Source organism: Anguilla rostrata, chromosome 5 (genome assembly GCF_018555375.3).
Source record: "Anguilla rostrata isolate EN2019 chromosome 5, ASM1855537v3, whole genome shotgun sequence".
NCBI classification, from domain to species: Eukaryota; Metazoa; Chordata; class Actinopteri; order Anguilliformes; family Anguillidae; genus Anguilla; species Anguilla rostrata.
In genome coordinates, this window is record NC_057937.1 from 30,883,017 (window position 1) to 30,910,554 (window position 27,538).

General features: G+C 38.7%; 1 protein-coding gene and 1 long non-coding RNA gene across 4 annotated transcripts in view; one reads left to right on the forward strand and one right to left on the reverse strand.

Annotated features, from left to right (window-relative positions):
* Positions 1-27,538, reverse strand: part of mettl15 (methyltransferase 15, mitochondrial 12S rRNA N4-cytidine) — a 231,909-nt gene that overhangs the window by 111,444 nt on the left and 92,927 nt on the right. For all 3 annotated transcript variants that reach the window (XM_064335779.1, XM_064335778.1, XM_064335777.1), the window contains exon 3: positions 11,380-11,516. In XM_064335779.1, coding sequence (XP_064191849.1) covers positions 11,380-11,516 — 137 coding nt within the window. The remainder of the gene's footprint in view (positions 1-11,379; positions 11,517-27,538) is intronic.
* LOC135255054 (uncharacterized) lies at positions 789-9,648 on the forward strand. The gene is made up of 3 exons (XR_010330057.1): positions 789-877; positions 9,152-9,204; positions 9,517-9,648. It is a non-coding gene; the product is annotated as an uncharacterized LOC135255054 (long non-coding RNA).

Genomic DNA, 27,538 nt, shown 5'->3' on the forward strand with positions numbered 1-27,538 from the left:
GTTATAATTCCAAGACGTTGGCAGGCTATAACCAAAACTAGGCTACTGCGCCGCATAACATACAAGTTTGATTTGAAGTTATTATGAAAATAAATTGGTTTGCGGCTGCATATTTTCAAACATGGCGGTTAATGGCGGAAAATAAATACAAAAAAATGCTGCGAGTACTCGACCAATCAGAAATGTTCAGCGCTGCAAGCTCCACCCAAAAGGTTCCTGTACTTTCGGAAAGTACTACCCCCCGAGCAGGAACTTTTTGGGGGGTAAAATAAAGCCCCAGGAACTAAATTTAGACCCTAGTTCCTGCGGTGGAAACGCACTGAGTTCCTCAAAAGGTTCCTAGTTCCGGGGTAAAGTTCCTGCGGTGGAAACGCGGCTTTAGCTAACGTCCGTATTATCAATAGCCCGAGACCACGTTTAGGTAACACAATCGCAAGGTATGATGCTCACCATACCTTAGACTCATAAACTTTGTTTTTGTTAAAAATATGAATAAAAAGTGATATAACTTTGACTTTAAATAAAGAGGAAGTACCTTTTGGAACCTATGTAAAAAGAGGGTCCACTATCATTTATGGACAAAAAGTCATGGGTCAAAGGTTCCACTTTCTGACAGACTGTATCCAGGATCCAGCTGCACTAGGCTTGCCAAGTCTTGTTTTCTTACAATTTATTTTAGTGTCTAAAGACAATTAATTATACTATGCAGAAAATATGCTTAACATGTAAATGCTCTTTTGGATGAAAATATCCTTAGTTATGTATTTTGCTGTATAGGTGCTGAGGGGGGGGGGGGGGCCCTCAGCACCTTTTCATTAATATGCAGTACCTTCTACATACCCTTGTCCACAGATGACTTCTTTTCCAATTTTTAAAGGTAGACTCAGTTCCACTGAATAGTCAATTACATTTTCAAACCCCTCTTTTTCAGCAAATTGTTGTTCTTCTACCACCACCCCCCCTCCACCCCCAAATATATTCATGATATATTTTTAAAAGGCTATGAGCTCTATTTTGAAAGGGCAAAAATCCCTGTCTTGCACAAATGCAGCTGTTTCAAGGGCATATTGATATTTTGGGGTGGCACAGAGGGCGAAAGTATATTTGCATCTATGTTGATATTTTAATGACGTTTTTTCTAGCACATACAGATTCCACCACCAGAAATTTGATCTTAGCACAGGGCAACCATGTTCTGATAATACTTGATAGGGGACGGCTTCACAGAATGGGAGTCATTCCACCATAGATGCTACAACAATCCTACCATCATATTTAAATCTATGGTAAGAAAGCAGAAAATCGTGGTATATTTATTCATTACCATTATTCTCACATCTTATATTTGCAAATAAATGGTATATCAGGAAGCTTATGATCAAAAATACAGCAAGTAAACAAGGGATGTTAATGAAGTAATTTAGGTCCCTCACAACTCAAATGTGTCAATGTAGTCTTGAAGTTCACACAAGCAAGGCAAACCATATTGCGTATGTGCACCAGCAGAGTCAGTTTGTAGAAAGGTACATTTTCTGTACAGTACAACGTGGTGACACTGGAGCAAAAAAAATCTATAATCTTTAACACCCCCTACCGCACGCACACACACGTATACACTCTCTATAGAATGTTGCAAGCCCATACATGTTGCACCTGCCTCAACTGCAGATCTGTGAGAATGCCACTTGTGCCTTGTCACATTCACTTACCTGTCAGTGAAAGGATGACAGAAATTGTATCACTCAATAATGCCATTTATGTGAACCGTAAAAGGGTCCATTCTATGAAAGTACAGTGGGATAGAGCTCTCGTTATGCAAAAATGCCACATATCTCACATTTGCCAATTATTGCTAGTCTACACAACTCGTTTATTATCACCAACATTTATCATTCCACAGAATTGGAAAGGTAACCATAACCCGATTAGATCACAATCTTTATATTTTCGCAATCTGGTCTGTTGTATCCTGCTAAATGATTTTGATCAACTTCAAGACAGCTTCATAATTTCCCATCATTGGTTGTCACTGGTGCTTTGTGTTACTAAAGGAATGTGTGAAATGCCTCACATTCCTGTCGGATATCTGGACAGTTTGGTAGTACGTTAAATACAACCCTCACCTTAAAAAATAACTGTATGTGCCTGCAATGAGAGAAAAGACATATTGAGGACCTTGTTAAAGTACAAGAGTGTACCATCTGCAAAACATTGTCAATTCTTAGTAAATAAAATATCAATTAACAATATTTGTCTGTAATTTTGTCACAGAAACAATAAAATTTGATATCCTATTTAATGGACAATCAAGTGCAAGAGTAGCTAATAAGAGTCAGAGCAGAGAGCATACAGTGTTACAGGCTATACCTCCCATAGAGGCCTTCAAATAATTACCTATCAATGCTACTTCATCCTCTTTGCTGTCCACACTTTCAGGAAACCTTGATACATTCTGCCCCCTCATTTCCCAACCTGCAAAACCATCCTCTTTATGCCCAATGTCGGTTTGATACTCTAAATGTAGACAGGTCCAAACTACAATCCATGCAAACAAAATGTAAGAAAATCAAACCAGCCCACTGACCTGGCTGCTTACCAGTGGCTTCTCTCTGTTTTCCTCAGCTGTCTCATCTACTTCATATTTTGAATCCAACATCAAAGCTGCCACAAACAACCTATGCATTGTATTTGCTATCTCCTCTCTACTTACCCCACCTTCACCTCCCTATACTTTCATAGCCAAAGACTTTGCATCCTATTTTAACTCTAATATAACTGACATCCATAACTCTGTACCCATGCCCACAAGGCCACTACTCCTGCCAATCTTTCAAGTATCTCAGCATTTCTGGCATATTTCAAAGCAGATCTCCTCCTGCAAGCATTAAGCTACTTGCTTGCTTGTCTCCATCCCCTGTCCCCTTCTGCAGTCCTCTGCTCCTGCACTTCTGCTATTCATCGCTAGATTCAACTCCTCCCTGAACACTTTCACTCAAACAGGCTTAAGTAACACCCTTACTCAAAAACCAACCACGGGCCTATCCACAGCCCAAAACCCTCAACTAGTATCCCTCCTCATTTTCCTCTCCAAAACCCTTGAATGGGTTGTATCCACTTGACAAACATGTTATCTGAATCAGACCTCCTTGACCCTTATTAGTCAAACACTCAACAGACTGCTCTTCTCTGTGTAAAACAAATGCCCAAATCAGCTAAAGCAGGATCCCAGTCCTCTGTCTTAATTCTGCTTGATCTCCCCACTGTGTACAGTTGGTCATCAGGTCATCTAGGCAGCCCTGACAGAAATAGGCTTCACAGGCAATGCCCACAATTGGTTCTCTTCATACCATTGAACTTTCACCTCGCATGACTCCACTTTACATCAAAGTCCCACTGTATTTCCATGGAAGATCCCCAGGGATCAGTTCTCAGCCCCCTCATGTTTTTTTGTACAATCAGGCTCAATAGTATGCTCCCATTGCCTACCAATGTTATGTTGATGACACACTGTTTCTCTCCTTTCCACCCACAGATGTACATATAGCCTCATGCATCAAAGCTTGTCTAGATGCCATTTTGATGATCAGTCAGTATCTCAAAATCAATACTGTCGAATCTGAAATTACTCTATACCAACCAGCATCCCTCCACACCCCCATTGCCCTTGGTAACACAATGTTTTCTGTATCCTAGGCTGCTAAGAATCTTGGTACAGTCCTTACATGTAGAATTACTACAAAAAAGGCCCCAGCAGCAGGCCCCAATGGGCTTATTACCAAATATAAGAGCTAAGCATACAGACTCCAAGAAGGTGCAAGGTGCAGAGTCAAAAAATTTCAATAGGAAATAGCAAAAGAGGACCAGAACAACTGCGCTCCAGAGATTAAGTAATAATTACATTTTACATATACCATGTGGAGGTTAACATTTTGACCCATAGGCTATCATTGTCAAAACAAGATTATTTACACAGGTCCATTCAAAAACTTCACCCAAGGGTTGCCATAATTGTATGCCCAAAAGTATTCAAGTATTTATCTAAAATCACTAACTTATGGACATGTTCTAAGGCTGATATGCATGGTACTTATGTAGGCTAGGATTCAGGAAATATTTGTCTAACACTGACTGACACAGTCGGTGCAGTTTGGCAGCTTCAGACAACCAAGCTAAAACTCAGTATTACTTATATTACATTACAAACCCTTAGTAGATACTCTCGTCCAGAGTCCCTTACTAAAGTGGAGAACATCAGTGTTTGACTCAAGAACACATTAGTGCTTTGTTCCTGGAGCACACAGAAGGCTTATTTATAATCAATAATTGTAAAGTGTAAATACCACTTTGTAGCTAACCCATCTTTACGCAGCAATGGTGGAAGGGGGGACTATGTGGTGTGCATAGTCTGATGATCTTTTGAAGACACACTGGAGCAGTCACGTTAGCTGTCTGATAGACTAGTACCAGGGTTTTGAGTTTGATGTGAGCTGACACAGGTAGCCAGCGGAGGATGATGACATAGGCGAAAGCCTGGGGAGATTGTAGATTAGGTAAGCAGCAACATTCTGGATAAGTGGCCTGATATTGTAGTTATGGTTACCGACGAGGAGAAAGTTGCAGTACTCCAGACTGCGAATGAGCAGTGACTGGACTAAGGACTGGGTTGAGTAGGTGATGAAGAAGGAGAAGATTATCTGGATTTTGCTGAAGAATCTGCAACCCTGACATTCCCTCATGGTTTTTAGCATAGCTGTCCACACCATCAAAGATGAAGAGGGAAACACAGCGATGTCATCCAGAGTGAAAGATCAAGGCTGTGAAGTACAAAATCTCAGTTTTAGCCAAGATAACCTTCAGATGATGATTTACCATTCAGCTCATCTTCTAGCAATAGTTGTGTCATCAGCATAGTAGTGATAAAACTGGCCGAGACTGAATATAGAGAGAGAGAGAAAAGGAGAGGACGAAGGACTGAACCATGGGGAACACCTTGATAAGTGAAGAGTTCTTAAAATTGCACCCCCATGCAGCCTGAAAGGTGCAACCAGTTGAAAGATGTGGCTTTTTGCCTTCAGTCTTGTCTTCAAGAAGTGAAACGCATGTTCAGGTCAGGAGATTAACTTAGTCAGCCAAGAACATTCCACATTTTGGCCTTGGTTGTATTAGTAGTATGTTTGGGCTCATTGTCCTGTCCTCAAATCCAATTAGTTTTGAGGCATTGTTGTATCTTATCATGAGCAGTTGCTTTCTTTTTCCACACTTTCCTCGACCCATCACTTTTGTACAGGTTAACACTTGTCTCATCTTGCCATAACGCTTTGTTCCAGAACTCTAGCTTTTTCATGTACTTCTATTTCTAACACACTCTAACCTGACCGTTTTGTTCTTGAAGCCTAGCATAATCTCTTTATGGTAGTCAATGACACATCTATGCATACATTCTGTAGAGGGTTCTTGAACTGTTTGATGGTTGAAAATGGGTTTTTCTTCACAATTGAAAGTATTTTTTAGTCATACACTACAGTGGTCTTCTGAGAGCTACCAGGTTGTTTGCTATTGCTGAGCTCACCACTTCATTCTTGCTTCTTAACAAGGTACCAAACAGTTGATGTAACAGGCTCCCTCCTTTTTCTCCTGATATAGTCAATGATAAGACTACGCCCTATGTCTCAAATCAATTTACTCTAATCAGCCTCACAATGGTCTAGCATTGACACTTCTTTGGACCTCATGTTCAGACAGAACAGCAACAGGCTCCAAATGCAAATTCCAAAACTAGAATACATTCAAGACTCTAGAATAAACTCTGCATCATTAGGTTATGCTTTCTTCTGCATAAACTAATGATGCAATGACACAAAGACGACCAAGTACTGCACTGTACTTCAGAGGAGAGAACATGCTTGTCTGCATTCTCTTGAATTGATAGCTGAGGCTGCAGCAATGAGCACTGATGACAAGACTGAGCATTCTGAAGTGGGTGGAGAAGAGGAAAAGCATTCAATTAATAAATAATAAAATATACAGTTGAGGCCAAAGGTTTATATACACCTAGGCTAAAGATATTCAAACTCAATTTTTCAGAACTCCACATATTTCATGTTACCATACGTTTTCTGTGTTAAGTCAATTAGGGTATTGGCTTTATTTCCATAAGAGGTCATTTCAAAATAATAGCTAAGAGACAGATTTATTGCAGCTTTTATGTACTATATCAGATTTTCAGAGCGTCAAAAGTTTATATACACTTTGTTAGTATTTGGTGGCATTGCCTTTTAATTGCTGAACTTGAATGAAACGCTTGGGGTAGCCTAGAACAAGCTTCTCACAATACTTTTTTTGCCCATTCCTCCTGACAGAACTGGTGTAACTCAGCCATTATGTTACAACTTTGGAGGTATGCTTAGGATCATTGTCCTGCTGGAAGACCCAGTTGCGACCAAGTTTTAACTTTCTAGCTGATGTCTTGAGGTGTTGCTTCAGTATTTTTAGATAATCCTCCTTCCTCATGATGCCATCTATTTTTTGTAGTGCGCCAGTCCCTTTTCCAGCAAAACACCCCCACAACATGATGCTGCCACCCCCATGCTTCACAGTTGGGATGGTGTTCTTCGGATTAAAAGCCTCACCCTTTTCCCTCCAGACATAGCACTGATCATTTTGGCTAAGCAATTACATTTTTGTTTCATCTGACCAGAGAACACTCCTCCAAAAGGCTAGGATCACCTGCAAACTTCTTTCTGGCTTTTTTTGTCAGTCTTGGAGTAGGGGCTTCTTCCTTGCGCAATAGCCTTTCAGGCCATGGTGATGTAGGATTCTCTTAATGGTGGATGTAGATACTTTGGTACCTGATGCCTCCAACTCCTTCACCAGTTCCTTTGTTGTTGTCTTGGGGTTCAGTTGAACCTTCCGGACCAAAGCTTGTTCAGGCCTGGGAGTTAATTTGTGCCTCATTCCTGAACGATGCAGTGTCTGTGCGCTCCCAAGATTTTCATATTTGTATACAATTGTTTCTACAGATGCTCATGGTACCTTCATTTGTTTGGAAATTGCTCCTATAAAGCAACCGGCCTTGTGGAGGTCCATACTTCTTTGGCTGAGTTTCTTGGATTTCCCCATGGTATCAAGGACAAAAAGGCAGTGGCTCTAAAGGTAGGCCCTTACATACATACACTGGTGCCAGTGAACTCCCAATTAACTCCTAATTATGACAATTGGCCAATCAGAAGCTTCTAAAAAGTAATTACATCAGTTTCTGGAATCTTCCAGACTGTTAAAATAGACAGTCAACTTAGTGCATGTAAACATTTGACCCTCTGGAATTCTGAAATAGTGAATTAAAGCTGAAATAAATCTGTCTCTAATCAATTGTTTTAAAATTACCTCTGATGTGAATAAAGTAGATGCCCTAATTGACTTGCCAAAAGAAATGTATGGTAACATTAAATGTGCGGAGTTGTGAAAAACTGAGTTTGAATATCTTTAGCCTAGGTGTATGTAAACTTTTGGCCTCAACTGTATATATGGCGTCATACCCCAACTCCCCTGATGTTTTACGGGACCCATGCTCTGTAGATTTCAATATTACACTAACCTTTCCATAGCACATTTAAATGTCAAAATCTGCCAGTTCTTTTAAGAGTTAGCTAGTACAATATCTCATAATTACCGCAGTATAGGATGTTCTGTATAGTTTGTGGTTTACATATTCAAATGTCACACTTGGGTATCTTACTACCCTACTCTGAGTGGCAACAGTACCCAGTGCCTTTTTATGAATTAAATAAAGCTCAGCTCTCTATCTTAAGTTAAAGAAAAAAATCTTTAATTTCTCTTTAACAAGTGTAAGTGCCACATCTAATCATATTTATCCCTGATAAATAAAACTCGGAATATATAGGTAGACGCCATACAAATTCTCAACTTTTTTGTAACTTGTAGTTCCCTTCTCCTAACACTATGTGAAGTCTCTAAAATCTCACAAACCTCTTGTTTAACAATCATCCCATTGTGGAACATTGATTGTCTTATTTAATCATTTGATCACCCAAGTGAAGCTTGAAGCTTCTAAGCTTGTGGATTGACTTCAGAGTAAATGTGCATGAACACCTGAAGAGATTTGTGATCTGATTTCTTTTTTGAATGATCAGGATTATAGTACGCAGTGAGTTCTTAAACAAATTCATTAGAAGTTTTTACACATAAATGATTTTGTACTGTTATGCTTATTTATTAATTGCATTATTAATCCAGAAACATATTTGCAAGGTGCTTTTTTATTGTTCATTTTTTTCCACACCAAAACAAGACAAAACATGATTTTTTGTAAAAAATAAATAAATAAGTTGATTGTGCATCGCTATATGACTGTATTTAAAAAATATAAACAACACTGTCTTATGGAAGTGAATATACAATTAAAAGGGAAAATAATATTTTAAAAAATATATTCATTCATTGCACCAAGGAAATATAATTCTCTTTTGTTGACAGAGGATGCCAAAATCTTTTTTTGTCTCCAGTGGTTGTCTATTGTTGTGCTTTGGACATGGTTTTACGGTAAATTGCACTTTTCATTAAACCATTTATATATTTTTTTGCAGTGAACCAGGTACTGCTGAGCTTTTCCACTAATAATCTTCTCCAGATGTGATTACAGCATCCATGTTTCACTGTTGAAACTTCCCTTTAATGCATCAAAATACTGATTTTTTCTAGTACTTGGTGGTATGATTGATTGCTCTTCAGTCTAATAATATCTGAGATTAGAGTGTCTAGTGTGCCTTGAAATGCTGGTTGCATGCCTCTCAAATGGTCAGGAATTCTTAAAGGCCCTATATATAGCTCAAAAGTATCTGTTCTTGATACAAAAATAGAAACACTTGACTCTAGGCAAGGTATTTAGAATGTATGTAATAAAACATAAACCATGGGTAAATACAATATGTTTTGCAATGTGCTTTGCTAGGTTAATTTGGTTTGTTGCTAGGGCTCTAAAAAACCTGCATAAACAATGGCACAACAACTTAAAATCAAGCTTTCTGAATGTTCAGTCCAGTTTTTTGTCTTATTATTGAAGCAGATATGATGCTTGCCGCTTGTATTGATGTCATACCTTTAACAGCTATATGTGAAAATCTATTAATTCTAGAGGCAAGTGACCACCTCCACAATTCCCCCACAGAGCTGCAGTTGAACAATTATGTAAGTTTAAATTAATATAATTTAAGTACTGTTCTTGTATTTTATACTTCTATGGTACAGGAGTATTAAAAAAGTGATGTGAGAAAATGGAGAAAATACACACCAACTCCTGAATGTGGAGGCACAACGTAGGCTGCTAGACCTTTTATACAAGCTCCCAATCATACTGGCTAATTGCTAGATTTCTGTAGCTTCTCTCACTTCTCATTTTGAGTGGGCGTCAAAGGGTTTATTGCTGGGGTATATTGCTGCTGACGGAATTGTATGTACTGATTTTTTTTCTTCTCTCTCCTACGTGTGCTTCTGTTACAGCGATTCCCAGGAGAGAGGTTTCCCCAGAATCGACGTCAAAGGATTCCTACCCACGCTTTGGAATTAGGAACATCTCATTTTCATCCTCCCTCATGCACACACACACTCTCTTATTAAACGATATGAGCTTGAGGCACCTTTCTCTCCTCTTTAACTCTTCAGGGCACTCATGAATCCCTCCTGCACTGAGCAAGTAACTCAAAGAGGCAGTGTTCCCTCTTGGTAAAGTCGTGGGCTGCCCTGAAAAATGAGATTCAGGCCTACCAGCCAGACGTGGGCGTCCGGAGTTCCTTTCTCTATGACTAAGACTAAATGTGGATGGATGGTGAGATAAGGGGCTGTGGCAGTTTTTATGTGACGAACGTTTGTCAGAAAGAGGGGATGCAGGGTACATTTTATCGTTTAGGATAAAGGAAGATTGATATTTTTTCATTGAACCTTCTTGCTGTTTATATATTTTTTTAAAGTAACACAGTACAACAGAACTACAAAAAACATAAAAATATAGAATAACTTGTGCATTTGCAGCTGCATGCAGTAAGTAACTCCTGAGCTGAACACCTGCATTTTGAAGGGAATACTGATATACTATGATTTCCTGACAAACCCATCCTCTGTGTATGACTAGAAAACAGGCATTGATAAACTGGGCTCTACTTTCACACATGGTGTGTTGTGAGCCGCACTGGCGAAATGGTATTTTCTTCACAGATAAATACGTGCCAGAGCTGTTTGGTAATTCCCTGACTTGCCATGTGCAAAAGTGGAAGGAGAGTCGCTGCTGGGGGTGTGTCAGTCAAGATCGAGAAGTGGACTGAAATTCTGGTGCATCTCATTGCAATTTTTTGGTCCGTCTGGTGTGTGCTTTGCGCCATCGCCTCCCACTGTCTACGGCCATCCTTTTACTGGATTGCAAATTTCCCATGCAATTCAAGCATTATCATAGCCTATTGAAAAGCCAATAAACTGTTTTCGTGGATCATATATTGTCCAATTTTACTTCAATATAAATCCCAGAAGCGGGGCAAATGCATACTTTGCATTTATTTCTCATAGTCTTTTTATTATTTAAATTCCTGTACTAATTTCTATTTTTAATTGTTTATGGCTGTCCTAATACTGCACTGTGGTCCCTGGGGTACTGTATTTTGTTCTTGTTCTTATACCCATCTAATGAGAAGAATGACAATAAATGTAACTTGAGCAATCTTTTCATTACAATTGACTATTGTTAAAATGATAGCTACAGCACTGGTACAAATTATGGACAGACTACATTTATAAGTTTGACAGTTAAGCCAATATTTTGCAACAATCTATTTTTGGTATAATACATGCAATATGTAATAAATGTTATAACAACAAAACACAAAAAAGTAGAAATAATTATCATCTGAGTTACAAGTAATAATCATTACAAATTCCTTATGTGTTTGTTCATGGTCTACATAACTGAGCAGTCTAAGGTGGAACTTTTACAATCAGCTTGAACATGTCTTGCTTTGTCCAGTATTTCTCTACACATAATGATAATATTAATGCAAAGAAAAATAAATAAAACAATAATTAGATTTTGTTATACTTTAGTATACTTTATTTCAAATTACTGATGGTTACAGAATGTCATTACCAATCGCAGTCAAGAAGATATTCCAAATAGGGGAAAACCCGCACCGTTGACTGCGCCCATGGGCTATGCCACATTTATTCCAAAAGATAGAGCCCATTAGGTTCTCATAGATTAGTAAATATAAAACAAAGCATTGAGTTAGAGATGTCAGATCCATCTGTCATTTAAAATGACAGCTAACTGTTTTTGTAAAATGACATGAGACTCAAGAATTAATAAAAGATCATACTCACGGGTGCTCTTCAGATAGCTGCTGGATCATTTGAAAAGCCATAGGATCACGGTCCAAAGCATACACGGTTACATCTGGTGTAGCATTCATAATTGCCTTGGTATGACCCCCTGCTCCAAAGGTCATGTCCAGGAAAACCTAAAAAATTAAAATATTTGTAATCTATTAAGATGCAAATAAAAACAGCAAAATATGGCAACTTTGTGGTTGCACGGAGATGGTAGACATGTGCATTTCTGGCTCCCAGACATTTCACTTTACCTTTGCTTTAAACCCAATGTGTTTCAAGCCAAAACCCAGTAACTGAATCTGTTAATACGTCCTAACATCAAAAACATCCGTGGTGAAAGCAAAGAACCCTCCAGCAACTAAGACAGAGGAGTTTTTCTCTTCCTCTCAGGTTTCTGACCAGATGCAGCTGAGCATGGCATACATTATGCGGGAGAAACATCAAATGGTCGTCGCTGCTGATACAAATACACATTTTCATCATTGAGTTCAAAGCTCAATGTCATCCAGTCTACTAAAACTTCATATGGCCAGCACATTATGTAATGAGGTAACTCAGCTGAAGATAGCACAGAATGTATCCAAACTCTGAAAGAAACATCTGCTACATTTCTCTTTTTTTATCTGTGGGTCAATAATAGAAATCCAATGGCACAATAGAAAAGTACTTTCTTACAAAATTGAACATTAAATGGATATAAGACACGCCTTCCAATCATAAAACTAGAAGCAGTTTACGTTCAGCCGTGTTGTCAGAAGCTGCCTTCACAACCAAACTGTTGCTCACCTCTGTGTCCCCTCACTGATGCTATGTCTTTTATGTTTTTATGGTATTGCAATAACCATCTCTAACTGACTTCTAATTGAATTCGTAGTTCATTTCCTATATCCTGACAGCACTTTTTTTGGTTAATAGCTTTCAGTTTCGCTGTAATCAACACACGGAGCACACTGTTTGGCATTAACAAAGCCAACTGTTTGGAATGGATTCATTTTTGACAATTAATGAATTTTGTGTTTTCAGTTGTGTACTATAGACAGGTTATTTTTGTGTCGTGTCTTCTTATGCTGCCTCTTTCGAAAAGCTGAAATGTAAAAAAAAAAATAATGCTCTTATGAATTCCCACTTATACCTTTGAATACACCTTGAAAGTTATAAACATTTCACAGTTGTGAACAACCCCCATTCCCAAATGTTTTTATCTCTGAGGTTCTATTGTAGTAGAGGGCAAAAGGGAGGATCTCCTGCAGAGACACATGAAACCAGAAAAAATCAGAGGGAGAAAGATGCTGCGCAAATCTGCAAGCTCAGTTCTACTTACATATGTTTGACTTTTTGATTGCTACCAAAAATAACATTTTGGATTTAGCGACTCCAACTAAACTCGGTAGTGTTTTGCTAGCCACTTTTAGTTATCTGTAGACTTGTCTTAAAACATCCACATTCAGCATCAACATTATTTGTGGGAGACTGAGAGAGACTGGATATGCTGGAGGAATGCATGCACATCCAAAATATTCCAACAGGTGCAGGATAAAAAAATAGTTATTAAGAAGAGAGAGTATACCCGCACACTGTTTTTTCTACTCCCAAAGTGATTTAATACTACAAAGTTTCGACCTCAAAGGTAGGGATCAGGGCCGTCTCAAGGGGTGGGCGGGGCCTGGGGTGAGTAAACCCACGCGGGGCCCAGCTGTTAACTATCATAGCAAACCCCAATGTTTTGTTATTTTGTTGGTCACAGTAACACTACTACAGAACAGCCTCAGAATTCTGTCTCATATCAATGTTTTGATCACAAGAGTAAACAATTTACAAAATAGCATTTTTTTTTTGTTCAGTCTTTCAGTGAACACATGCAGTCATCACGTCACTAGGCCTACATAAATACAGAAATAAGACAACAAATAGCCTTGTGATAGCCTCTGCATTTATTTCTTCTCTTTTCTTGGTTATTTTTTTCGCCCCCGACTCATACTTTCTAAATTTGTCTCGATCTCTGCTGTTGCTTGCCATTTTACCACGCAGTCAGGCTTGGCTACGGGTTGCACCTGCAGACTGTCCACACGTGAGCAGCATAGGAATGGCTACTTCCTACTTCCTATAACGTCATCACGTCAACTCTCAAAAACGCCATTTAAGCTATGTATTCCCTGTGTCACAAACATACATATATTTTACATATATAATTTTATATATAAAAATTATAATAACAATAAAATAAATTAATTAATTTACCCTCTTGCGGGGCCATGTGAAGGGCGGGGCCTGGTGGGGCCGCACCAGTTGCCGCCCCCTAAAGACGGCCCTGGTAGGGATTTACCTGACGAAGACCTTTGAGGTCAAAACTATTAAATCACTTTGGGAGCAGAAAAAACAGTGTGCGGATATACTCTATCTTCAGACTGAGAGAGACTAACAATAATAGATAGCAGCTGACCAACATTGACTGTTAGCAATGGATGAAAAATAATAAATTGAGGTTGTTTGCAATTTTATAGAGCTTCCTGCTCCTGTAACACCTGCAGTGTCTGGTGTAGCTAAAGCAAGCACTAGCACACTGATCAGAAAGACAAAAAAAGACTAATTTAAACCGTGCCCACTTCTGGTTTTCTATCTGAATACTGTCAGTGATCATTTTGTTGGGTGAACTGACAAGCATACAGATACAATTAGTGTAATCTCTGCACACCCATACATGTCATAGAGCTTTTTTATAATGTTACTGTTGAAAACAAAAAGAGACTCAAACCAACAAAGCTCAGCAGGGTTAACCACAACTTCGCATGGAAGCCTGAACCTGACCAATAACTAATGTGCAAATTTCATTGTTTCAAGACAAAGAAGTATAGAATGATATTTGTGAGAGATTGTAAACCTCTCAGACATGAGGGACAAAAAAAAGGAAATCTTCATGATTTCAGTGCATATATGTTCTAAGCCAACCTTGGTCCTGGAGAGCTGCAGGGTCTAATGGTTCTTGTTTGGACTCTGCACTTCATTGATAAATTAAAGCAGTCGATTACAAAGTTAGTTCACCACACCTGGTTTCTTGGGTCTAAAGTTGTCATTGTATTTAAAGTGAAAAGAAAAACTAGCAGAACCTGTGACTCTCCAGTACCAGAGTTAGCTCTACAAGCAATGAGTTTGTCTTTTTTTTTTTTTTTTTACATTTTTAAGCATTTAGCAGATGCTAACTACTGTGTTTTAACTGGCTGGCTAGCTCATGGGTAATCTCGCATGTGTCTTGGCAAAACAAGGTATTTAGAGTATATGTTCAATGTACTACATTGTAGAGAAAACATTGACTTCTACAAACCATATATAGTACTTGTTTCATCTTGTTTATTTTGTGGATTTGCTGTATTATATTCTCCAGAACCAAACTGCACTTCAACATGAGTCAATTGTTCCTGATAATGACCATATATATCAACATTTCAGTGAAAGGCCTTTTAAAACAGTACCACAAATCACATATCGTAGAATATCTCTAACATGAGCATACACTAACAATTTTCACCATCACTTCTCAATTTACTTGGATGCTCAGATCAAACATGATTTAACAAGATGTTCAAGTATGCCCCTACTATGGCTACTTTGATGCTCAAATGCTGTTATCCAGAGTGACTTACAATGCAAACACAAGTGCAAAGATCAGAGATTGAAGTGCAGTAATTCCCGAGAGGAGGAAAGTATAGTCCCGAGAGAGACAGCAAGTGCATGAAGTGCAGACTCAATCGGCAACTTGTCAGTTACCCTTTTGAACCTTAAACAAACAAGAACAAAACAACCCTAATGAGCATTAAAGTACTTTATATGTGCAAGAGCAACGAACCATAGTCTCTGAAACAGAAAGATATGTTTACTCTAATCAGGTGTTAAGGTAAAAGGCATGTTAACTCAGTTAAAATTAATATATACCTTTAATTCCACTACCTTTTCAACTATTCATTCCGAAATGTCTTTTTAGCACTCTTGGCAGTTTTATTTGGGCATGCATGTTCAGTGGGGAATACCTTTGTAGACGCAAACCTTTCCTTCAGCTGCCAGGAAGGTAGGGAGAGAAAGGTTGGCTCTGTCTGATGTCCAGCATTATTAGTCAGCCAACATTTCATATCGGAAAAAAAATCCTTTACAGCACACAGGACATTCATGGGTAATACTGATTAACATCTAAATGTGGCCTCATTTGTTAGTCTTTGCCCTCACCATTCCTTTTGGCACCAGAGAAAGTACAGCCCTAGCAGGACCAGATTTCCTGCTTGGATGGTGGATCTGAATCAATAGTGGGGTCACCTTAGAGACTACTGCTTAGGATGGACATCGGGTCTCAGGTGAAGGAACATTCAGTGCTGCTGCCAGTGGATCAGTAACCCTGTTCAGGCAGATTTGCAGCACCATGGCCTTGACCTGGTGGTGCTGAGAACATTTCAAGTTTGTTGGACTTAGGAATAGGACAGCCCTTTTACACAAAACAATGGGGCAGGTTCTACCATTAATGCCACAACAGAATGATGGCTTATAGCAGTTCAGCCAAGCCTTCTCCTCTAGGGATTGTGGCCTACTCTACTAGAGATATGCTACCTTCTTAGCCTTCTACTGGTGTTCCCATCCCAGTGGATAATACAATAGCCTGTAGTGAATAATATTGTACCATCACACTGTTATGGTGTCCTTATCTGTGACATCTTCTTGAGTCTTAACAGTCTCTTGGCAATGATTCTATTGTTTGAAACTTCAAGACCACTTGGTTGGGATTTTGAGTGCAGAATGCTCAGTGGGTAGGACGGCTTGTTTCCCAATGTACGAATTATGCCATATTGCAGTTTTCCATGATGTACTTATTTACTCTGTCTTGGGATTTTCCCCAAAGACAGTTGATATTACATGATATTAAGACATCAAACCATTGTTGGTACTATTTCATCTATAAATGATTAATCCTTACACATTTATGTAGGGACGCATTGGATGAGAAAGACTGTACACGTATATGGGAGAGGCCAGGTAGTTAACACAATTGGTCTACTGGCTCTGGTGGGACAACTGTCAACAGTTTCTGTTATAAGGATATTCTTATCATGCCTTAACCATCAAAAACCATGTATATTCTTTCTCAAAGAGTTATTATTAAACATAACTTTGGCATGTTTTACCTGCAATTTCCTCTTTTAAATTGCTCAACTTCCTATTTGCAAATACCCTTGTGGATTACACATACTTTTGACGCTTATTTCCAAAAGTGCATTCTACTGGCCTAGCTAACCATGACAGCCCATACCAATAATGACATTGCTGTACACCCCAATACAAAATACTCAACTGCCTATATCCAGAATCAAGATCCACAAGCTGAGCAGTTGCTGCTATTGTGCAGGATAACAGTGCAGATGGCACAAATTCTAGGCACTGACCATTGGTGGGGGTTACCCTGCCTATTTAAACTCACCTTCCCATTAGGTCAGAATAGATATTGATTTGGTGCCCTACAGAACATCCAGACACAGTATTCACTGGTAGTTTCTGGATTCTGCAGGGAGCACAAGATATGCCTCCGTATTCCGCACAAGTAGGCTACTTTAAGTGAATATATCACGTGTACATCTTTAAAAGTAATGCTGGATTGTGGAAATCATACAAAATTCAAGCAGTTCCAACAAAGCATTCCTAAAATTACATAAAATAATCTGAACAAGAAAAGGTAATGAGTAGATAAATTGTATTGCTTTCTTGAACACAATTACCACAATTATCCTCCTTTCATTTGTATTTGTAAGCGAGGTGCATCTGTGCAACTTTGGGAGATTAAATCCTTTTTCCTGAAATGTGCTTTAGTTGACAACCAGTTTTTGCTCTGCAAAGCCCTAGTTGAGCTTTCACAATCATTGAATCCAATGAGTACACGTCATGTACAGCTTGTGCAGAAACAGTACAGGTGTTCAGGTCGGCTGGGCTGCCAGCCATAATTGTCTTTTGACATAGTGTGGAATCAATACTGTGGGGCCTATCTATACTCTGTGACACTGTCTTAACACAGCAATTGATAATGTATGGCCCATGGGTCAGTTGAAGTTTAAATATACAGAGATGTGAAAAAGTAGGCTACTTCTTTCTATCTGTTGCATTACATGACATACTTGACCCTCATCAAGTACTCACCAAATCTTACTAGTAGATAAATCTAACCTCATGTGACAAATAACACATTTTACTTTGTCATGTATTCACCCCAAAACAAGCCAACATACATAAGCCTATTTTTCGTGCAAACAAAAAGCTTCCTGTATGAGTTATGGTCTATGAATTTGATTCATCTCACACAGCTTCGTAAGGTCTGACAAATCTCAATGCTTAGGACTTCCAGAACCATCATTCTTTTCATACATTTACTGGTGTCCTTTGGATCATCACTCTGTTGCATAATCTGCTTTTGATCAAACCTTTGCTATTAGACAGATACAGTCGTCTCACATTTCCCTCTAGAATAAGCTGGTATCGAGACAAATTCATAGTCAACTCAATGATTGCAAAGTATCCATGTCCTGTGACTGCAAAACAACCCCAAATCCTCACCCCTCTGCCACCATGTTTGATGACTCACATGAGGTTCTTGCAGTGGTATCTGGCATTTGGGTTCCACCAAATATGCCGTTGTGCATTACGAAATAAACAATGTCATGCCTGTGAAGCTGTGGGACAGCTGTAAAAACTGAAGGTTTGGCTGTACAATTTCTGCCTAAACAGCTAGCAATATCACTTGTATTTATTCATCAGAAGAACATTCGGTAGACTGGATGTGAATTACAAGCCTGAACTACAGCTCAACCAGCTGAAGTACTCTGTGGTGGAAACAATAATCAGATGTCATGGAACACTAGCATGTTCCACCGAGCAAGCAAAGGTTTGGAAACATTTTTATGTTGACATGTTGTGTGTTTCTAGCTGGCTATGTAGGTAACATCTGCTTTAAAATTAGACTGAGCAATCAGCTCAGATTTTTAGCGATAACTATAGCCTACTTTACCATGCCATAGTTATCCACATAGCATCGATAGTAAAAACAGATCTAATTATCAACAAGGGCAGGGACATTTTGGAGGTGAATTGTATGGGGGTGGTCCAGGGGTTTCCAATTCTAAAACGGCTAAATAAATGTTATAAATAGAATTACAACAACTATCACAGCTCTTGCATGTGTTTTCACTATTGTGTACTGGGATAGCCGGTTACAGTGCCATTGTTACAGGAAGACCAGAAAACATTTTTGAAATTTTTGTCAACAAACTTGTGTCATTAACACTGTTGTGTATTATATATGCAGCTGAGCAATATCACAACCAAATTTATCACATATTTTCATGGACATTTTACATTTTCCATGCCTTAAAAATAACTCATGAAAAATCAAGTGTTTCCAAGTTGTTCAGGATGCGTGGGAATCCTGGTTGTGGGTGCACAGGGATGAATCATTGAGCCTAACATTAGTTTACTCATTTACTGTGGTTACTGCACCTAAAATCTCCTCTTCAATTCACACACTTCTTGCAATATGCATGTGAGTACTCTGTGTTTAATATGCGTTAAACTGTACTGTGTTCATATTACCCACCTGTCCTAATCCATGTCATTCAATAACAACCATCAGTCCCAGTAGATGTAAGAGAGAACACTGATGTTTAGTAGTTACTTGGGATCCCATGATTCTCACAGCTGTCAGAATGTATAAATGTACATAACATCCTTTTCCATTTGAAATTATATTGCATGATGACTGAAAATATCTAGCAAAGTTAAATTTGCCTAAAGCCCAGGGACTCCACTAGCTATTTCAGTCAACAATACGAGAACTACTAAAGGGTCACTATTTAGCTTGCTAGTAAACAAACATGGAGTCATTACCAGAGTGTATCAAATAATATCAGGTATGGTTTGAAACTAACAGTTGTGCTATTTTAATAAAAAAAAGAAAAGTGTGGATTCAGCAAATCACTGTGTTGTAGTAAAAAGTGGCTGGCTTCAGCAAATCACTATGTTGCTGTGTCACTCACTCTCACTCACACACCCAGAAAACACCAGAAAATGTACCTGAGGTTAACTAAATTGGCTAGGTAACCTTAGCTAGCAAGCAAATGCATCATATGTTTTCAATAACATTAAACCACAAAGTGTGTAGGCTACTATATGCTGTCCGTGAAACTAGCCAGAGCAGTCAATTCACCACAAACAGAGCATGTAGCCAATGTACATTAATATTAATACAGTAATAAATGATATTTGGTAGGTAGCAAGCAAATGCATTGTATACAAATGTGCAGTTTGCTGTTTACTCTCGAGTTAGCGGTGCACTTGGTGCTGTTTGCTCAGTAGTTTTTTTTTACAAACATTATCGCTGTTCTCCCTTAAATACTACAACTATTCAAAGATATACTAGTTATTTTTCTTTGATTCTTCAATATTGTGGATTCAGTGTCCATTATCAAACTCAACTCACCCAGATCTAAGAAGACTATAGCAGTTTGGAACATCTTTACAGCTTATTCCAGAATTTCATCTATGTAAATAAATGAAATCATGCTCATGTTCCTATGCTCACTTTCCTATCTTCCTGTCTTTAGCTGTGAGTGCAATATGCTCAGTTATGTCCCTTCCACCATTAGTGGTACATTTACTTGCAATAAATGTATGTCTAATACTAGACCGACGAAAAAGATTATTCTTCTACAAATTGGAAGTAAAGAAGAGTTCCTAGACTCTTTTTTTGGCCCGTACGGGTGCTAGTTCTAGTTCTCTTAAGATAGTTTATCAGCCCCAGTGGCATCCTCGCAACAAGAGTTTGTCACTGTAAAAAGGAGCCATAGAAGCAAGAAGCCTACAGTATCTACTGAACCCTCTCCTCTCAAACTTTCTTACCCGTTCGCCCCCCTCAGTGACAAACCAGTCGAGAAAGCTTTGATAATTGGCGATTCTATAGTTTGAGATGGGAGAGTTTTTTAACCAGTGACTGTAGTCAATTGTATTCCTGCTGCTAGAGGAACCAACATGAAGGCAAATTTAAGTGCTGGCTAAAGGTAAACATAAATTTGCCCAAACTGTTATTCACGCCGACAGTAGCAAAGTCCATTTGAGGCAATCGGAGGTCACAAAGAGTAATTTCATGACAGTGTGCCTAATGGCAAAGATAATGTCTCAGTCGGTAACATGCTCTGGTCCTTACCCTATTTGGTGTAGTGATGAAATCTTCAGCAGATTGTCATTGCTGGTTAACTGAGTGGTGTGCATTAAACAACATGGGTTTTATAGACAATTGGCAAAGTATTTGGGGCAAGCCTGGTCTTTTTTAAAGAGATGGTCCCATGAGGGCACCACTCTTTTATCAAGAAACATTACCTATGGTCTGCATTCTTGAAATCGACTATTCAGAGCTTGCGATGAACTGGCAAACTATCCAGGGTGCCTGGGATAGGCTCCAGCAGCTCCTGCGACCCTGACCAGGAATAAGCGGGTATAGATAATGGATGGATGGATGGACTATTCAGAGCCAAGGCTAGGTCGCAGACATATTGTCCTACACAGATATATGTAAGCTTCCCAAAACTGCAAACTAGACTTCACCCTATTCAGACTGTGTTCGTTGGCATATGGGGGACGAACACAGTCTGAATAGGGTGAAGTCTAGTTTGCCACAAAGACTTGATCAGTATCGAGACAAAACATACTGCTATTAATTACAGCAATAATACTATTATAAAATTTGGATTACTAAACTTAAGATCCTTTAACTCTAAGGCAGCTCATGTGAACAAACTCATTTCTGATTACTGTCTTGATGTGTCGGCTGAAATTGGATGAGAACTTGTGTGGCACAGTGGGTAAGGAACTGCGCTTGTAACCGAAAGGTCGCAGGTTCGATTCCCGGGTAAGGACACTGCCGTTGTACCCTTGAGCAAGGTACTTAACCTGCATTGCTTCAGTATATATATCCAGCTGTATAAATGGATACAATGTAAAGTGCTATGTAAAAAGTTGTGTAAGTCGCTCTGGATAAGAGCGTCTGCTAAATGCCTGTAATGTAATGTAATGTAATGTAATGTCTTTAAATGAGTCCTTTTCACCTAGTTTCATATACAGTCAAATCCCCAAGGTTTGTCAAAGAGATGGTGGTGTTGATACTATTGACAACTACCTTATTCACACAATCCCAAAACCAGAGTATAAATTTGATTCCTCTGAAGTACCAGCTTTAGACTGTCTGGCCCATACTCTGGCTTTATTCTTGAATTTTGAATTTATTTCTCACTTAGCTATAAGCTATGCCAAAGTGATGATATTAGATGACTTTAACCAACACTTTGAATATGCAGATGATCCTCTTCCATCTACATTCATGAATATTTTATAATCAATTGGCTTTACTCAAAACATTGTCGGTCCCACACATTATTGCGGTCATAATTTGATAACCTTTATTTATACAGGGGAATCTCATCGAGACCAGGGTCTCTTTCACAAGGGAGCTCTGAATGCAGCATTGAGCCAAACATAAAAACAATAAACAATTCCACAAAATACACAATAAAAAAATTCCAAAAATACACAATAAAACAATTTATCAGAACACAGGTTATTCAATAAAAACATGTACAAGAGAAGGATAAAACTTCTTTGATGAAGATTCAAAATTGCCCCAGGGAAACCAGAGTGGAGAGCTGAATGTTTTTTGCAGCTTGTTCCATGCATATGCTTCGGAGAAACTAAAAGCAGTCCTTCACAGCTCGAAATGGAAGTGTGGCACTTCCTACGACTTTGTGACCTGGCATTGCTATGTTTCCATTTCAGGAGGATTGAGAGTAATTTGGGCGCTGACTAATTGTTGCTTTATACAAGAAAATGAGCTGATGCTCTTTCCTTCTAATTTCCAAAGGGGTCCATTTAACAGCCTAATAAAGATGGCAGTGATGGGTACAATACCCAGCCTGTTATAAAATGTAAAGCTGTGTGACACAAAGTACCTAATCGTTTTAGTGTGGAAGATACAGCATGCATGCATATAATATCTCCATAATCCCAAACAGGTAAAAACAAAGATTGAACTATTTCCTTTGTGTCCTTCATATTAAAACACACCTTATTTCTATATAAAAATCCAAGTTTAATTCTCTGCTTTTTTGTTAATGCGTCTATATTATATGTTTAAGCACTTGTAGCAATTTACTCTCTCAATTTGGACACCACGGAATGTACATATTTTCAAATTACTAGCTTCATTTTCACAAGCTCTTGAGAAGATCATATATTTAGTTTTAGATGCATTAAGAACTAATTTAAGGTCAAATAAAGACTGCTGGAGAACGTCAAACGCAATTTGAATATTTTGTGTTCCCTCCTCAATAGAAGGGGAAGCAGATTAAAGTACTGTATTGTCAGCATAGAAATGAATCTTGCAATTTTGTACATGGAAGCCAATATTATTGAAATATAAAGTGAAAAGTAGGGGATCAAGCATAGAACCTTGTGGTACACCCTTAGCAATGCTTTTACATTATCTGCCACCACAGTGTTCTGTCTTCAAAACAATTACTGAACCAACTGACTGCACTTTGATCCAATCCTATATTTATCTGCTTACTTATTAAAAGGTCATGGTCCACTATGTCAAAAGCCTTCAAGCAACCTAGATATAAAAAGCCCAGTGTTGCCTTTTATTCAAGGTGCCCACAATGTCAGTGAGGACTAATGAGGTAGCTGAGATTGTACTGTGTACAGGCCTAAACCCAAACTGGTAGGTATTCAATATATAATAAGTACAAAGTTGACAATTTACCAGTGACTCCAAGATTTTTGTTTAGGTCACTGGTACAGTATCACCCCCTTTGTGTAGAGGGAGGACATGAGCTGCTTTCCATATTTTAGGAATCATTCCAGCAGTTAATGAGATATAAAAAAATGTGAGTAAGTAGCATAGCAATAAGAGATTCTGGAATCTTAAGGAAACTTGGATCCAAGGAATCAGGTCCAGTACATTTTCTAGCATGAAGATTCATTAAACTTTAAGGGAAAACAGCAATTTGAATTAAAACAATAATTGTTTAGTTCAGACATAAAATGATCAGCCAACCTGATTCTAACTTTTCAAAAAGATGGCCCACAGACATAAAATTCATCAGTGATAGCCTCCTTCTCCAACAATAAACCTGAATCTGGCATAACTTGTTAAGGCATGGCGGGAATTGATGAACCATTTAGAGACTTTATAGTTTTCCAAAATTTTGCTGAATTTCCACCACACGGAAGAATAAGGATTTTAAATAATTTACACCTGGTCTTACGTTTTGGTGTTGATATTAGTGATGTTGTAATTCACCCACAATCCTATTCTGTCTGACCATTTTCTTATAACGTTGCATCTACAATTGGCCCACCTAATAACATCTGAACCTAAAATGTACACAGGTCGCACTGTCACTACAGAATCATAGTACAGAGATAGCCCTTTCCCAAATATTGAATGATTCTTTCTATTAATTAATTGTGGCTATGCCTCCATTCTATTTCTACTTTACCTAAGTGCTGCCTTTGATACCATAGACCACCATATTCTCCTGCGTAGGCTAGAAAAATCTGTTGGTATCACTGGGCATGCCCTTATGTGGTTTCATCTCTGACAGATCTGTTTGTTAGGGTAAACAGTAAGTCCTCTGAGTATTCCAGGGAACACTTTAGAGTACCGTAAGGATCTGTTTTGGATTATTTGCGCTGTTCCCTGTACATACCCCCCCTTGGGGACATCATAAGCAGACATGGAGCTGAATACCATTGGTACAGAGATTATACGCTACTTTGTATATCTCAAACCATGCAAAGTCGATCAATTAGTCAAATTAGAGGCCCGTCTTTAAGACGTAAATGTTTAGATGACCCAAAATTTTATCTTGTTTAATTCTCATAAGAGTATTTCCCAAATCTCTTCTTCGCCAAAGCAGTTGTTAAATACCATGGCGTAACTATTGATTCAGATCTCCTTCTCTCCCACATTAATAATATCATTAGTGGCCTTCTTCCAGTTGAAGAACATATCAAAATTAAGGAAGATGCTGTCCCTCCAGGATGCTGAAAAAATGGTCCATGCTTTTATATACACTCGGCTTGATAATGTAATGTGTTATTGTCCGGTTGCAACAATTTAGCCCTGAAACGTATCCAACTTGTACAGAATGAAGCTGCTAGGCTTCTAAATAGAATTAAGAAATGTGGACGTACCGGTCCAGAGCTTAAATATATTCATTGGCTGCCTGTCAAATTTAGAACTGACTATAAGATTAAATAATAAAGCTTTAAACAGTTTGGCTCCAGAATATCTTAGTGAGTTACTTATTCCTTACTCTTCTCCAAGATCACTTTGTTCTCAAGATGCTGGATATATGAAGTATATCTAAAATTACAATGGGAGCCTTCTCTTACAGAGCTCCTGTCTCATGGAACAATCTCCCTGTGCATGTGCGGGCTTTAGACACACTCTCTGTCTTTAAGTGCAGGCTCAAAACTTACCTCTTCAGTCAATCCTATAGTTAAAGATATCTGGGAGGGGTAAATCAGGACCATAGAGCTGTTATGTGAGCTGAGCTGACAGTTCTGTTCAGTCTGGGAGAGTGGTTAAAGACGGACGTGGTTCTGAGACGCTGGACACTGATAAATTGTTAGGTTGCATCATGAATTTTAGGAAGTTAGATAAGGATGTCTGGACAGCTATGCGGGCGGGGGTATCTTAGCAGTGCTGCCCCTCAAGCCAGCAGGACAAGATGTTCACTTAGCAGCATAGGCCAGCTCATTGTTCTGGGCTATGGCACAGCAGGAAGGAGGTAGCTTATCCTAGTCCATGAACATGTGGTCAGAATTAGCCACTGCAGGGAGCAAGGAACTGAAATCAGGTTGGGGCTCCAGTAAGAGGGCTCTCAGTAGCGGCTGCCATAGCAGTTATAGGTTATATATTGGGAGCTGAGGACTGTATATGGTTATATAGTAGCTGGATGGAGCTACCATACAAGTTTTTTCACTAGTTTTTATTTTTATTTTTTGGCACAGAGACTACACTTGAAAATCTGTACAGTGCCTAACCAACTCTGTTTCTCTGTTACTTTTGCCCTGGGTTGGGCTCCTGCCCTTCTCTCAGACCACTCCAGCCTTTTTCCGCACCCATAAACCGCTCCAACCCTAGCCCTCGCTCCTTGGTCACAGGCCGCTGTAGCCTGTTCCTACCCTGGTTCAGGCCCATGCTTGATGCAGCCAGGAGCTCCCGTCGGGGAGGTCTTTCTTGCCACCTGTTTTGGATGGAATTTTGAAAAGGCACAGGAGCCTGAAGTTGTTCACTACACACTGATGACATCAGAGAGCAATGATTGGTTAAAAGAAATGCTGTTCCAGGAACAACAAAAGATGTTGAGCCCGGAACGTCCTACTTGGGTAAACCACGTTATCTGTGGTGGGTGCAATAAAATGCTTGTTATTAAAGGGAAGCATAATGCATGATAATGATCTGATTACCCTATGGAATTAAATGTAATAATTTCATTCTTCACAATACAGACAGTGGAATATATACTATATTGGACTATCATTTGACATGCTGAAAGACAGTTTAATTTAAACTAAACTTCAAATACAGATATGGGTTACTTGTATAACCTTTCAATTCCACTGTGTTAGTACCCCTTTAAGCTGTTGTGAGTCCCCCCCACACACATGCATGTACGCACGTACACACACACACATACACACCACCAAGGCTGTCCGCTATTCTCACCAAAAAGTCAATGTGTGAGTCATCCCTGCTCCCCTTGAAAGATCTGTACTCTTCTCCAGTCTATTGTCCGAGTTACACCCCTGTCTCAATTCCCTGAGCACCCCACTCCCACACAACACACAATATGTGTACTGAGTAATAAATGCCACTGAACAATAAAGGAAAATCCTCAAAAGAAGTCTGTATAAATATTTACAATTAGCCATCTGCCAATTTCTGTATGGACTGTAAAACAGCAGCATGATCTACACCAGTGTACATACGCTCTGCAAGTACACAGAATCTAACAATGATCAAAATATTATTTTGGGAGATTGGACATCATATAAATTGAAAACTACCAAAAGCAGGTAAATGACTAAATACTGAAAACAATGAGTCCATCTATCAGACATTTCCAGTAAAGAAATATTCACCTCATTGGTAAATTAATTCAAATTAAAATAGCATTACTTAATAGATTACATTATTGTGTAAATGGGACAGCAAAAATCTTCAAAACATTTGATTTAATGTTAGCATAAATACAGAAGAAAATCCCTATAGCTTTGAATTATGCCTCTTTTAGAGGAGATGATGCCACACATATAGCCTATGTCCTGAGTGTTAAAAGATCCTCAACCTTAGAGTTCATTTCTTGCTGGTACTGTAGTTCCATTTTCATCACTAGGCCACATGGCATAAATCAGGGTAATTAACAGATTTCAATGGATATGTGTCATTATCACCATACTATGTATCAGTGATGGCCACAGAAAAAAAAAATTGTCATGAGACACTGTTTTAATTTGATCCTGCTTCAGAGCTTTTCATTTCTGTGTTCTCACCTCGTGGGAAATGTTCTGAGTGTGTGAGTCACTTTCCTTTTGATTTGTTACTGTTAAACAAAAGTTTATGTCCAACTTTCTCCACAGACTTTTTAATTAAGGTGGGAACCAAGATCCCTCACCAAACATTTTGCAGTTAGTATTTAAAATGAATAAAAATGCAAATTAATAATCAAACAAAAGTTACTGTAATCATTTAAAATATCATAAACCTACTATATTCAGTATTAAGTTATCAATCCTATAACAAACATTTAAAATTGGACATTCATGTTCATGTAGGTAATTTTACATAAAATTTTATATTTTACATTGGACATACATGTTCATGTAGCTGGACTGCTTATTTGACTATCTGCATGGACCATCCCTCTCCTGCCCCCTGCCTTCCCCTAAGCATTTTCTCCACTTCCCTCTTTTACCCAGATATCACATGATAGTTTGGCAGGCCGCCAGTGAGATTTCAGTATCACTATCAGTTTTCCTCAGTCAGGGATGTCTTGTGTATAAAGGGCTCTGG